At 34.0% G+C, this 16262-nt stretch overlaps 1 protein-coding gene across 11 annotated transcripts in view; it reads right to left on the reverse strand.

Annotated features, from left to right (window-relative positions):
- Window positions 1–856, reverse strand: part of LOC118179732 (sentrin-specific protease 6-like) — a 178162-nt gene extending 177306 nt beyond the window's left edge. For 2 of the 11 annotated variants that reach the window (XR_015038591.1, XM_085807889.1), the window contains exon 1: window positions 152–511. Coding sequence is in view for 7 of the 11 variants with exons in the window: in XM_085807889.1 (XP_085664015.1) it covers window positions 152–163 (12 nt within the window). In the remaining 4 variants the exon portion in view is untranslated. Of the gene's footprint in view, window positions 1–106; window positions 516–701 lie in introns of those variants that run through there. The other 9 variants (XM_085807890.1, XM_085807897.1, XM_085807893.1 and 6 more) reach the window with 9 other exon arrangements.
- Window positions 857–16262: the final 15406 nt, after the last annotated feature.

Raw genomic sequence — 16262 nt, forward strand, 5'->3', positions numbered from 1 at the left:
TTCTCATAATATTTGAAATATATATAATTTTACCAATTTATATTTATAGAACTAACATTATTTTAAAAATTTATATTAAACTGTAAACATATTTAAAGATATTTACGGCAAACTTGATTAAACCAAAGATTTTTCACACTGAACCACACACCTGATTCTGCATACAAATAAAATTTTTATGAATATTCCAAAAAAAAAAAAAAAAACTAGAAAATAAAACGAATGGAAATTACTAGCTGGATTACCGACTGAACCTGAGCATAGAACTCAAAACAGTAAATAATAAGTCTGCTGAAATTTCTACTAATTAGAGTCAAAATTTAGATATATTTTGCGATTTTTTTTTCCTTATCTTCCACTCTAGAAATACTTTAAAAATTAGTGAAATTTTTGGGTTTCATCCGCAGAAAACCCGTTGGCGCTTCGGGAAAGAACCCGTTGGCAGAGGTTTTTCATTTCAATTTGCTGAGTGGGTTGCTTCTTATTACGAAAAACAAATTATGACAAGTCGTTAAATTACAAAAGTAGGATTGCAGTCTTTACATCTTAGATCTTTGTGGGGATAAGCCATCAGGAATAACAGGTACATAAAATTTTATTTTTATCAACATACTAAATTTACTAAGTACTAAACTTTTATCTACAGGAGAAAAATGCTAAAATGTAAAGAAATAAGCTTAAAGTATTTATTAAAAATTTACCATCAAGGTTGCACACTATAAGATGTTACGTTCTCCTCGATTACACTACGTGCCGACATATGCATCTAGAATCATTTATTATTTAGACAGACTACGGAGTATAAAGAAGGAGAGGAAACTGGTATTACAACTTTTCTCAAAAATGGTCCCCTTTTGTCGCATTATTTATAGAGAACGCTGCAATCGTTAGCTTTTCTACTTTTCGTAGGATTTGACATAGGCAGCAATACAGAAAATATTGATTTGATATCAATTTCCATCATGAGTAATTCTTGTAATGCAACCTGCTTCGTCCCTGGATGCAACAGTGGTTATACATCTGTTAGGCAGAAGAATAAAAGCTTGGGAATCAAGAATCCAAGTATATTTAGAGCTCCAAAGATAAGCAACATTTATATCATGCCTGATCACAGTCAGACGAATTTATATAACTTTACAGAACGTCTGGATTGCTAGTAAATAAGAGAGTATTTAAAAACTAATAGATTGGAAATTAGTTAAATATTTCACAGAACTTTAAATTGGAAATTAGTTAAATATTTCACATAACTTATGTGCATTTGCATTTCGTGCATGAAAGCAGGCAATCCTGAGATTTTAAGGTTAAATAAATTTCTGGAATTACTCAAGAATGATGGAATATTTGCCTCTTTATTTCATTTACAGAAAAGAAGATTAACTCATTTCCCCTTTTTTTCCGTTTGAAGTAGGTTTTTATAATAAATGGAAATGAACACTGTGCTGCTTAAAATTAACTTTACTTGCATGGTTAAGTGAAAACAAAACAGCAGATAAGTGTAATGAAAAATTGATTTTCCATGAGATAAATTCAGCATATTAAATAAGTTATGAATATTATAAAATCATGCCACCTAATCACATAATTGAATGGCTGACCATGCAGCCAACCTGTAGGCGGGATTCGAACCCAGGACCAAACTAGCAGTATTTGGTGACTTCTGACTTCTGCTGTTCAACTTCTGGTGGGAAAGAACAGTGTTGCATAATCGAGAAAATATTGTTAAGAATTTTATTATTACTATTTTTATTATTATTGTCTATTTTTAAAAAGCGTGTTTTTGTTTTATTATTGTGTGAAGTTGTAACTATATGTCTTTTCTTGTGTGGCAACAACGCTTCTGTAATTCTTCAATTTGAACTTTTGGATGTGTGCCAAGTTTGATGGCGTAATGCTCTGGTGAGAGCGTCGATTGATTTTGTAGATGAAACATGTTGTTTCAGAACGTTATTTCTTTAAAATATGTAAAATAAATGTTTTGTTTTCTGAACTCGGATTATGCAAACGTTATTTAGTTTCAACATAAAAGTTTGGCGTCCGTTTGACAGGACGTTTGTGTCATTTCGAGTAGTTTTGATTTAGGCGTTTTGTTAAAATGGAGTTGTTAAAGGCAAAACGTAAAAGTGAACGTACTTCGTTTACGTTAACTACGAAGATTGTGGAAGAAGAATTGCCTACTTGTACGGATCCTGAGAGATTGCAAGTGTTGTTGGGGCAACTAATTGACAAATTTGAACGCTTGGAAAGTACTCAAAGCAGTGTTTTAGAACAAACCAAGGAAGCGGATTTCGAGAATGAATTTAATACGGCTGAAGGATACAGAGATTCCTTTATAGCTTTAAAGGTGAAACTTCAGAATAAAATTGGACAATTGAATTCGATGAATGTTACTACAGATATTGCTTCAGTTTCGATTTCGGATATTAAAGAAAATAAAAACAGGAAGTTCAAACTTCCTAAACTTGAACTGAAAAAATTTTCTGGAGATGCAAGAGAATTTTTAGGCTTTTGGAGCCAATTCTCCAAAATTCATGAAGATGCGGATATTGTGCCGGAAGATAAATTTTTGTACTTAGTGCAAAGTGCAGTACCTGGCTCAAAGGCAGCTCAACTTTTGAACAGTTTTCCTGTTACCGCCGCGAATTATCCTAAAGCTATCGAGCAGCTGAAAGAAAGATTTGGTAGAGAAGACCTTCTGGTGCAGATCTATGTAAGAGATTTGCTTGGGCTTGTTACAAAGAATGCTACAACAGGCAGAACGGCGTCGGACTTAGGAGTACTTTATGATAGTATAGAAAGTAAATTACGAGCGCTGGAAAGCTTAGGACGCACCAAGGAAAAGTTTGCTGATTTCTTGGGACCTTTAGTGGAGTCGTGCCTACCTGAGAATATTCTACGTGCCTGGGAGCGGAGTCGAACTTCTGAACAGGGACAGGAAAAGAGTTCTGAAAGAACGCTTGAAAAACTAATGTGTTTTTTAAGGCATGAAGTAGAATCGGAAGAAATGATTAGATTAGCACAATCAGGATTTACTCATTCTGTTAAGCGTCTTAATAAAAATGTTATTTCAGGTAATTCAGATTTAGCAACATCTGCCGCGCTGGTAAGTACAAATGAAACCAGTAAAGGTAAGCAAATTGTTTGTATATTTTGTGGTAAGCCTCATATGAGTGCTAAGTGTTTTAAAGCTGAAAATATGAGCTTAAATGGAAAGAGGCAACTTGTACAAAAGAAAGGTGTTTGTTTTTCATGTTTAAGAATTGGCCATTTAAAAAACCAATGTAAAGCCAATATTAAATGCCCCATTTGCAGTTGTGATCATATAAAATTTATGTGTCCTCAGAATGTTAGTTCTGTAAAACAAAATGACTCTAAGTTGGATATTTTCCTTTCTAATAATAGTAAGAGCGAGAAAGTTTATTTGCAAACTTTATGTGTTCTAATTAAAGTTAAAGATCGAGAGAGAAAAATTAGGATTCTCTTGGATTCGGGATCCCAACGATCATACGTTGGGGAGAAAATTATGAAGCGAATGAAGGCTGATCCTATTCGACAGGAGAAAGTAATTCATGGTTTGTTTGGGGGGAGGGAAACTGCGCCTGTAACCCATTATGTTTTTGCTATTGACATAAGCAGTTTAGATAACACTTTTAGGTGTTGTTTTGAAGCTTTTTCTGAAAAAAAGATATGTGGATTTGTTCCAACAATCAAAAATGCTGAGATTATAGAGGAATTGAAAAGCAGGAAAATTGAGGTCAGTGACACATTTTGCGAGGAAAGTGAAATTGATTTATTGATAGGTGCAGATGTCATTGGTAAACTGTTAACTGACGAATACCTAGAATTACCCTCTGGTTTAACTGCAGTCAAAACAAAACTGGGTTGGACGGTTATGGGTAAAGAAAATGATACTGTCAGGGATAATGCCCTAATAAGTCTTTCCTTACATGTAAATAATGCTTCTTTGAAATCTTTATGGGAGCTTGAAGTTTTGGGTATTTCCGACCCGACGGAAAATAGTAAAACGAAAAATCTTCATTGCGACTACGAGATTGATTTTCAGAATAAATTATCTATTCGGCCCGATGGTAGATATGAATTAGAATTACCCTGGAAATGCGAATCTACCAATTTATCAGATAATAAAAGCATTGCTTTGACACGTCATCAAAAAATGATAAAGAGGGCAAAAGAAAATAATTCTTTGAAGGAATATCAAGAAGTGTTTAGAGAGTGGGAAAATTTAAATATTATAGAAAAGGTTCCGGAAAAGGAATTAAACAATAAATGCCACTTTTTACCACACAGACCGGTTATTAAGATGAATAGTGAAAGCACTAAGGTAAGACCCGTTTTTGATGCTTCATCTTGTGAAAAGGGAAAACCATCTTTGAATCAGTGTTTATTGAAAGGACCTAATTTAATAGAATTAGTCCCTGATATTTTAGACAGAATGAGATTTTTTCCTATTGGTCTGAGTGCAGACATAGAGAAAGCATTCTTGCAGTTAGGAATTTCTCCGAAGGATAGAGATTACTTGCGATTTTTCTATCCAAGTGATGAGGGAGAAATAGTGTATAGGCACTGCAGAGTAGTTTTTGGGGTTTCCTGCAGCCCTTATCTACTAGGTGCGTCTATTAAATATCTCTTGAATAATTGTCCATCTGACTTTTTAGATGTGGCTGACAAATTAAAAAATTCGTTCTATGTAGATAATTGTATTACGGGTGTTTACAATATTGAGAAACAAGAGGATTTAATTCAAAAGGCCAAAAGTCTTATGTCGAGAGGCAGATTTAATTTAAGGGGATGGGAGAGCAATGTTGCTTCCAAATATATTACAAAACATTCTGGGGACACACCTCTTTTAGGAATATTGTGGAATTTAGACAATGATACTTTAAGGTGTAATATAAATGTAAATATGATAACTTGTGATACTAAGGTAACTAAGAGACTGATTCTGTCTATTGTACAATCAATTTTTGATCCAATTGGAATACTTGCACCAATAACTTTGCTTCCAAAACTTTTGTTACAAGAAACATGGAAGTTGAAATTTTCTTGGGACGAGGTATTGCCTCATGATTTTGTAAGTAAATTTTTTGTGTGGTTATCTGATATACTTTTGTTGAAAAATGTGGCAATACCCCGATTCATTGGAACCTTTGCAACAGTTGAATTGCATGTATTTGTCGATGCCTGCAAATATGCTTATGCAGGATGTATTTTCGCGAGAAGTGTTGATTTATGCAGTGTAAAAATTACTCTCTTAAGAGCAAAATCTAGAGTAGCTCCTATTAAGAATTTGACGATTCCTAGATTGGAATTAATGTCCTGTTGCATTGGATCCCGATTATTATATTGTGTTTGTAAAGCTCTTAATGATTTTGATATAAATGTAATTTTATGGTGTGATTCCACAGTCGCATTATGGTGGATCAGAAATCCTGGTAATTGGTCAAACTTTGTAAGCATTCGTGTTAAAGAAATTACTAAGTTGACAAAACCTGAATCATGGAGGCATGTGCCTGGTAATATGAACCCAGCAGATGTGTTATCTCGAGGTTGCTCTGCTAAACAAATGATTAACTCGGAGTGGTTTAAGGGACCTCTCTGGCTAAGAGAAAGCCCTGAATTTTGGCCTACCAATATTGTTTGTCAGCCGAGCGAAGCTGACTTGGAAAAGAGGAAGGTAAAACTTATTAATGTTAATTTTTCAGAGGATACCACTCCTTGGTATGCAAAAAGAGTTTCTGATTATGAAAAAATGATTCGTGTAACCGGTTGGGTGTTACGTTTTATTTCTAACTGTAGGAAGAAGTCAAATTTGTGTAAAGAATCTAAACTAACTGTTGCTGAAATCATAAATTCCGAAAAAGTTTTGATTCGGTTGGTTCAAAGCTCAAATTTCCCTGACATTGGAGCTCTTAATCCACTTGATGTATTCATTGATATTGAAAAAATTATAAGAGTTAAAACTAGAATATTGGAACGCAAAGACAATTCTGAATTTTTAACACCAATTTTGTTACCGAGTAAATGTATCTTTACTACATTGTTAATTGAGTCAGTTCATAAGAAACATTGTCATGCTGGAACTCAAATGCTTCAATCTATTTTAAGAGAAAGATTCTGGATACTAAAACAACGTAAAACTGTGCGTAATGTGTTAAAAGGGTGTGTAATATGTCAACGATATAAAGCGAAACCGATGTCTTGCGAAGTGACTCCTCTTCCTGAAGATCGCGTAGGAGATTATAGGGCTTTTGAAATTTTGGGAGTAGATTTAGCTGGCCCATTGTTTTTGAAAAACGGTAAGAAGGTTTGGATGGCACTCTTCACATGCGCTGTGTACAGGGCAATCCATCTAGAACTGTTGACTTCGTTATCAACAGAATCTTTTCTTTTGGCTTTAAGACGATTCATAGCCAGACGTGGCAGACCACGAACCATTTATTCTGACAATGGGACTAACTTCCGAGGAACGTATAACTAATGTCTAAACTTAACTGGGACATAATAGAGAATGAGGCAAAAATAAAGAGAATAGTATGGAAATTCAATCCACCAACAGCCTCCTGGTGGGGAGGTTGGTGGGAACGGCTAGTTCGCATGGTTAAAGAACTTTTAAGACGTTCTTTGGGAAAATCGGTTTTATCTTATGAAGAACTGGAAACCTTAATTTGCGATTGTGAGTCGGTAATTAATTCTCGACCTTTAACATATATTTCGGAGAACTCTGAAGATGCTATCCCTTTAACTCCGTCAATGTTTTTAACTGAAAATTGTACTTCGAATGTAGCAGATATAGATAAAATTGACTCTCAGCATTTTTTGAGAAGAATTAAATACCGCACAAAACTTCTTAAAGATTTAAGGAACCGTTTCCGAAAAGAATATTTGGGGCAATTAATAATGAAACAACCACAAAATAAAGTAACCCGGTTGCCTAAAATTGGGGAGATAGTCTTAATAGGCGATGATTTCAAAAAACGCTTGTATTGGCCTTTGGGTAAAATTATAGAGAAAATTCCTGGTCGGGTTGGCAAAGTTCGAACAGTTAAACTAAAAACTCAGAATGGGATTTTCATAAGGCCCGTTCAGCGTATTTATCCACTAGAGATACAACTAAGTGAAAATTATTTAGTTGAAGAGCCTAACGTTAACGACGATAAGAAAAACGATCAGACTGACGTACAGCATATAAAACAGAAATTTACGTCGTCAGGACGGCTTGTTAAGAAGCCTAATGCACTAGACCTTTTTAATAGGATAACATATGTTTTTGAGTCGTTTGCCACTGACTCAAAAAGGGGGGAGGATGTTGCATAATCGAGAAAATATTGTTAAGAATTTTATTATTACTATTTTTATTATTATTGTCTATTTTTAAAAAGCGTGTTTTTGTTTTATTATTGTGTGAAGTTGTAACTATATGTCTTTTCTTGTGTGGCAACAACGCTTCTGTAATTCTTCAATTTGAACTTTTGGATGTGTGCCAAGTTTGATGGCGTAATGCTCTGGTGAGAGCGTCGATTGATTTTGTAGATGAAACATGTTGTTTCAGAACGTTATTTCTTTAAAATATGTAAAATAAATGTTTTGTTTTCTGAACTCGGATTATGCAAACGTTATTTAGTTTCAACAAACAGGGTGCTTGTAAATTGACCACAAACTTAACGAAATCACTCTAGCCTCCTATAGCTCACCCTTGTGTAACAATATAAAACAATACTGCTAAAATTGTTTCGGGATTATATAATTACTGTTACATTTTTATTAAATTTTTGTTATTTAATTGAACTTGTTTCTTTCACTGCGAGTCTTTAATCGTTGAAAAAGAGATATTAAATTGAGAATAAAAAAAGTAAACAATTACTGCAAGAGAAAACAGACTTTAGTTTTATATAGTTAATGATATTTTTTAAATACCGCAGCAAGCATACATTAGGTATTCTGGTATTAAACTGGTAGTTTTGCAACAAATGTAATTAGTCTATTAGTAAATGATCAGTTCAATAAATGAAAATAAAAAATAGGGGATCTTTTCCAGTAAAACATAACACATGCAAAGCATTTTTTTTTTTTTTTTTTTTTTTTTTTTCAAAAAAGCTACATGTACCAATTTGAAACTTAACAACGAGAAAATATTATAACATTATAACTGTGATAAAATTTTTCTGAACATAAGAAACTCATCTTTTAGGCTATTTGAATGGGATAGAGTTTTCCTCCTTTGGAAAGAAAAGAGGACATGTACTTTTAAAATAAAAAAGATCTGCATTATATTTTTAGTTAAAATACTGCATTTATTGGTTAGAAGTTAGTTCAAGCAGGACAAAATTAAAGATAGATTGAATTAGTCAATATTTTTTACTCTTTATATTTAATTATGAATAATATAGTTCAGCATAACCAAGCGTTCAGATTACTTAACTGAATTCAAATTCTATTTTAAAATCTTTTGAAATCAATTTGAAACATACTTCTCAAATAACCGAGATATGGAAATTTTTAACAGAAAACGATAAAAATATCAAAATCAAAACTGACATCTGATTCATAAAAAAGAATAACTTATTATGATAGTAAAGAACATTTACTGACTGAAGCAAAAAATTCTATAAGCTTCATTAAAATTTCGCCTTAGTTTATATCAAGCTGTGTATCTAAGAATTTTACAAAATGAGAGACGCGAATTAAATTTAACATATATACAGCAAGTATTATTACTAGTAATATGATTATTTTTCTAAGGGGAAGGGACTGAAAAATAATCATTAAATTAATCATTCATAAATCTTCAAATTAATCATTCATAAAAAGTACTACAAGCCTTACAGCATGAAAGCTGTAAATTAATTTTATAATTTGAGGAATAAAATACAATCATTAGTGAGCAGAATATATAACGTTGATAATAACGTAGTCCATGACATTAAAAACATAAACATTTTCTCATTCGGTAGTAAGCTTCGCCGCCTGGCTACTCAATAAATGTTTACATTTGGAACTGTAAGATGGAACAACAGCGCCATCTAGTGAACGCGACATTTTAGGACCGTTTTTCTACTAGGCAGTTTCACCTCCTTCATTATACTCCGTGGTCGCCGCTTTTTCGGATGGCCCAGACTGTCCTTTCCCCATCGATGAGGAATAGCTGATAACTTTGGGAAGTGTCTACCCGGGGGCTGTGTCTACCCGTACGACGTCGGACGTTTAGCTGAAACATGGTAAAAATGCTAAACGTACGACTAGTTGCGCAGAGACACTTTCGTGATTTCTGCGCATTCCAACCAGTCGTAAAGAGATGTTTGTTTACATTTGTGTTGATTATCGGAAGGGTGGATTGCTTTTCCGTGTAGTGCTAGAATATCAAGAAAAAGTTATTTTTTATTTCGTTTGATGACTAATTACTATCATTCTTGATAGATATCTAAAACATTAATTAAAATAAAGAACTTTGAATATATCTGAATATTATTCTTGTTTTAAATTGCTAATGTTTGATCATTTTATACTGATGAGGAGTTTACACAAATAATCAAAATTTCTTGAAATTCTTATCAACAGATTTAAATAAATCACGCATGCAAACAGTAAAATCACATTCTTACGAAAGGAAATTGAAAAATCGTCTTAAAACCTTGTGTAATTTTTCTGTCATGCGTAGCTAAATATTTCTATAAAATTGCATACAGAAGCATTTATATACATAAAGAGTGTGTTCAGGAGATGAATTAGAAATGTATGTGCATATGCTTGTATGTACCGATGTAGGTGTTCATGTAGCATATGTATATGTGTGTACATACGTTTGTGTGTGTGTGCACAGATATACATGCATACATACATTTTTTAGTCTGGTCTCGAAAAATGTCTTGCTGAAAAAGAATGTAAACAAACCACCCAGCTCCTTAAAAGAAAAGTTTAGAAATTTTTTATCATAATTTTGGTTTCTACAGCAAACTTTTGTGTGTGAGTTTGTTTTAAACTCTTAGAAGAACTCAAATTTTAATATAAAGACGTGAAAATTTTTTACCTTTTGATAGTGTACTTGATGATTTATTAAAAACACAATTGACTCTCTTATATTTAATATTGAAAAGAAGGAGGGTGATATGTACAAAATTATAATAAAGATAATTCTAAGGCATTTTTTATAAATATATGTGACTTCTGAATATAGAAAATAATCGCTTACAAGTGACTTATGCAGTATTTGTTTTATTATCATATCCTGTCCTCATAAGCTCAAAAATAAAACTTTATACAGGAAAGTCATTTTATCTCCAAATATATTTTATGGTATTGAAGTATGATAACAGATGATTATTTTTGTTAGAAAAATTATTATGTTATGAATATTTTCCTGAAGATAATTATACATCATATTCAAGGATATTTATATGTTAATATATATACATTATATTCAAGTAATAGATGACATATTTATATATTCTATTTAAAAATAAATGGCAGCACTATGTCTTATCATTAACTTTACCAAAAGAACTTATAGGTTTAAAGCACCGAATTTCTAGTATAAGAACTGTACTTCAAATGTCCTTTTCTTTTCCCGATAATGTAATAAAAATATTCAGTTTAATGCAAATATGTGAATCAATTTATACATATAAATTTTAAGTGTATGACTTCTGTTGGATGTTTTAAGTAAACAATCAAAAAAATTAACCTTTTTATCAACTTATCTTGCACATATATACATTATTACTTTTTTTTCCTATAAGAATAAACTTAATCTAATATAATAATCTAAAAATAAATGATACACAACATCTATTAAGGCAGACCATTTTTAGTACAGTAATAAATAATACAAGCAATATAATTTAATACTTTCAGTTGTCAGAGAATGAAGTGAGTTTTGTGAAGCTATTTAATGAAAAAATCTGAAAACAATTTTTGGTGGTTCTAAAATACAAGTTCTAAAAGAATTAAAATATGTACATGAGATAAATGCCGCTCTTTTTGTTTTAACCCCTTTGAATAAATTTTAACCAATTTGATACTTTTTTTACTTCTTTTCAAAACCTTGAAATACATGAGAAAATTATTTCAGGGCCAACACATTTCAAGAAATATTGCTAACTGCAATGAATCAGCACACATGTATGACTTCATCAGAACCATCAGAATGTCTTGTATTACCTTTATTTATTTATTTAAAGTTACTAATGGATTTATATGTAGAAGAGCTGAGATTTCTAATACAGTTACCACACTAGCATTTTTAATGATCTTTTCACTAATGATTTAAAATCTCTCTATATTTTTTTTATTATTTTTCAAATGAAAAGTTTTTGTTCATTTGTTTCCAAAATAACAGCTACTTCCTTAGTTCAATTATTATTTTTCTTAACTGGTTTGTCTGGTGAACTCCTGTGATTTTTTTTTTTTTTTTTTTTTTTTTTTTTGTGAATACATTTATTCTGTAATTTGTTGTTTTCAGTAGTTTTTTAATTTCTCTTTTGAAAAGTTTTCTGCATTTTAACTTAATAGCCTTGAAACTTATGATCAACATTCAAAATCTAACTTCCATTTTAAATTTCAATGTTTACCTGGATTCATAACAAGTGTATTATTTTTAAATTATTCAGACAACTTAAGAGCTCTGTGTCTTACATCTTCATAATGGTAGAAAATTTCATTGTACAGCCTATGTACATTTTAGTTTTGTCATGTCATGCCATTTGTGAAATATTCCTTCTCTCTGCTTAATTTTATTCCATATATAGAGATATTCAGTAAGTTTAAGCATAATAAATTTGTAGAAGATAAATGTCTAAAATTCCATTTTCAGTTTCCTATGTAGACTTTTACATTTGCATTTAGTACAGCAATCAATTACGCATTGAATTCCAATATAAAAATATTTTTTATCACAGCTTTCAGATCATTCCTGAACATCATTCAAATCATCATCAGACTGCAGTATGAATTATACAAATACTTCTTCTGTTTTTGAAACAAAAAAGAATGATGACAAGGTCTAGTGAACATTGTGCATAGGGTATAAGCTGAAATTATTATTCCTGGAACAGCAATCTGGCAAATTTTAGTCTTGTGTGCTGCAGCGTTTTTATGCATAGCGGAATTTTACTGCTGAGTTTGCTACACAGTTTTATAGTTAATAGGAATTGTATTGGATTATTACGTCAAAAAAATGTGAGAACTATCTGTCTAAGAGAAGATATGCCTTTTCAAAGGAACAATATAAGGAAAACTGGCTCTGATTCACTTTATACATGAAAAAAACAGCAAAATCTCCTCTGGAGCCAGCCTATTCGTTAAGATAAAACTCTGAGCGAATTACTAGCATTCAGCGGATTTACCTCTCGGCCGCTGGTGGGCCTAGTACAAGTTGAGTCAACAGGTTAGCGTAATAAACACCTTTTATCATGATATTATGTGACCTATAATCTATAAGCAATGCTCTTCATAAAAAATGTTAATTCCGTTTGCTTTCTGTATTCTGAACTTAGCTCTTGTTTATCTATTCTCTTGTTTTGAGATCTGCTCATCAAAACAGAGCAGCAGGTCAATTAAAGAAGGATATGCATGCAGTGCAATCATCTTCAGTACGATCTCAAGTCATAGTCACGTCTTTAATCCACCTAAAATCCAGTCCCAGTACTTCTCACTATTTGAGCAAAAGTATAATTCCTGTTGGAGTCTAAATTAAGATGAGCTCCGGTATTTCAATTTTCTACTGAACTATTTTCATTAATTAAATTGAATTATCTAATTTTATTTATTAATTTACATTTTATTTTTATTTTTATCTTTGTTGACGACCTTTCATAGTCCTTCTTCTTTTAGAAATTAAGTACTGACCACAATGCATTGAGGCATAAAATTGAACAGGCACTCGTATAATCCTATGACAAACATTCCACACTTGCTAGATAATGTGTTTCATATTGAGGACATCGAAGCACTGAGCCTACGCAGGCCAGATAGAGCTTAAGACACATTATTTTGATCACTGCAAAGCACGCAAGGGCTTTCTGCCTAAGAACAGGGATGCTTTTGCGGAGCACTTTTTAAAGGTTCGATTTGGTTTGTTTGATTTTAGAAAAGCACTTGAGGGCTATTTGTCTAAAGAAGAGCAAAGATTCTTGATGGCTTCATGATGGACTTTTCGAAGAAAACTAGCTGGCATTCACATTGCGCAAGAGAAAACATCAAAAACTCCCATGCGACCAGTCCGTTCGCTGGAATTTCAAACCAGTCGAACTAACAGTATTCACCAAATTTACTGGTAGGTTTATACTCAACAAGGGACATATTTTTGGAGCAGGTAGGTAGTGTAGGTGTCAGTAAATGACGTAGCCAGTCTTGGGCAATAAGCTATGAGTGGCGTTCTTTATCCTACTGAAATATCGTGCTTGGATTCTTTGTCAGGTATTGGTGTATATTGGTTGAGACAGATAGATTTTCGCATGTTATGTCTCATGTGCAAGCAGTAATTAGAATGGTGCAAAGCATAGTATAACATCGTCAACGTATTAGACAGTGAGAAATGTGACAACACTGACTAAGAAAGGAATGCAAAAGATACAAAAGCAGATTCGAAATGCATCTGTATTCTACTCAAATCAGAAGGTGAATGCCCATATGATAAGGGTAACACAAACGCAATTATCACTAGGGGATATAATCCTACTTAATTGTGATGCAGTCTCTCTACTGTATATTCATGCTCTGTACGAGATCGTCCACGAATTTCTGAGAAATTATGTTCAATTCTTGTTGCAGGGCTGATTACAGCTATGAAAGCATTGAAAGGCACTAGCGACGGGCTGTCAAAAGTCCCCAGACCATACACCATATATTAAGTTGGAGCATACGACAGCCTTCAGAATGCCTACGCTAAGACAGGTGCTATATCTTCACTCCTTAACAAGCTAGCGACAGTTGGTATACCCTGAAGTGTAGCATTATTGTTCGCGAAGAATCTTGGAAAAGATGCACGTGAGGAGAAGAACATTAGCACAACTGCAGTCAGTAGTGAATTAATCTTCTTCAGATGTATGGAGCTTCATATAGCGACCAAGCATTTCACTTCCACAAACGAAAATTTGAGCACTTGCAAACTGTTTCCTTTCGATGATCTCAGAGGGACGACTGCGTAATCTCTCCTGTATCTAGATATTTAGACTTCCAGAATGGCTAGATAATCTAAATATCGGAAGATTAAAGCTGTTATCTTATTCTTGAACCGGGATGCTAACGCCTCATATAATATTGCAGCGGCTGATCTATTGTCCTAGAAAACTGGATGACACCCCCTTTCCCTGTTTAGTCTTGCCAGCGACTGCTGCTATCCTTAAAGCTCAACTCCATTGCTGAGCTACTCAGTGGCGTAAAGGGGGTGTATGATGCGCCGTCGCAGAGGGGCGCCAAATGGTCTCCAAACAAGATTTTCATCATATCACTGTGTTTTTTTCGGGAAGGGGGGCGCCAAAAAGGTATTTTGCCCCGGGCGCCAGTTATGCTCGCTACTCCACTGGAGCTACTCAGATCTTTTGTTTGCAACACTACAGAAGACACTGCCTCCGACGAGAAGGCATGAAAGTCCGCAAAGCGATCAAAACACCATGAGATTGTTTCGTAGTGATATCAGTGTTATAGCTAGAGACGGGCGAGGGTGGACAACTGTCCCTGGGCGTAGTGTCACGGAAATGCCAAACTGACGAAGTTTTAGAATGAAACGGTTTCCATACTTAGAAAACAGAAGGGTGTATGAAATCTGCAGCTGTCTTTAGGCGCTGAAAACTATAGCCAAGTCTTTAGCCATATTGGATGTCCAGTAATAGATTGCATGCATCTTAGGATGTCACCCACTGTCACCACCACCAGATGATGGGAGTCATTAGCATAGATATCGCATCATCTAAAGACGGCTCTCCAGTGGCCGAGCGGTAAAGCCGATAAACTCGGGCCGGGCCTCGAATCCCGGCGAGCAGATTGGCTGCTAACTAAGCGTTTTTATGGTTTCCATATGTGTAACCTATATACAGTCCAATTTCCCTTAGAAAGTCTTTCACAAAGCCATCCCTTCCCTTAGACAGGTAGCCCTCGAATGTTTCACCATAACTAAATAAACTGAACCCAACTCATCATCTGTAAGAGAAGATATCAGTTCTTCATATCCTGGCGTGGTTGTTTGTGGAAAACCACTACCAGAGTTGGATTAGCCATTAAGGAAAGTAAGCACGTGCTTAGGGCATCAGGTAAAGGCGGCGTTACTAAAAGGTGCTTAAAGATTCAAACAAAGAGTGCAAAGGGTCCACAAAAATAAAATTCTCACTGCAGATTTTAGAAGATACCTAGTGCACTTAATCCAAGCCCGAGAAAGAGGGAATGATGAGAAAGAGGCGTTATACTATAGATGTATGTGGAGGCAGCAAAATCTTTGAAGTGCTACGGGCATATAAAAGTCTAATTTGGCAATGAGCATTACTAAACATTCTGATAGCTGCTCCCTTTGTTCGAAATGTAATCCAGACTACTGACATGATGTGTATAGTCGCACTTTGGCCTTCTTTCAAACTTCCAGACAAAGTCGTCCAGATATTGTCTATAGAACTGTCACGCTGAGACTACAAATCGATGTTGTTAAAACCGAGTGTACCGTACAGTAGCTTCCGTTCATGTTTTGAGCATACACCATGCTTTATACCCTCTCCTACACCCCATAGATGTCATGCTACGTATATGTGCATGCTGTACAATACCGGACCCTAAGTGATCTCCTAATTGATCTTTTTGTTGCATCTTCTTGTTTGTACTAACGTTACATTAATTTCTCCATTTCATTCTTAATTTTTATTATTTATATAATTGCAGAACTGATCAGCTATCGTGGATGACTTCTTAAATCGCAATATTTTACAGGAGCGGAAGCACGCTGTCCACTAGGAAGGTTGGGATTTATGCTACTGACCTGGAAATTCGCTTAGCTACATATAGGAACTGTGTGCAGCCAAAATAAAATAAGATACTAAGTCACTAATTTTCTCTTTCCTTACCGCTTGGCTTCGTGTTCTAATTAGAAGCACGTTCGGCTGGCAATAGGGAAGTCCAGAATGCAAATCCTGGGGCGGTCATTCGCTGATATTTTCTATTTCAAATAAATACCTAAAGGCTCAACCAACTAACCAAGTGGTTCCCAAACTAAAATGTGGTAGACGATAATTCTTCACCACCAGCAGGTGGCGATTAGGTTACCA

This window comes from Stegodyphus dumicola, chromosome X1, assembly GCF_044657685.1.
Source record: "Stegodyphus dumicola isolate Sdum_Otavi_A_Nest chromosome X1, ASM4465768v1".
Lineage (NCBI taxonomy): Eukaryota > Metazoa > Arthropoda > Arachnida > Araneae > Eresidae > Stegodyphus > Stegodyphus dumicola.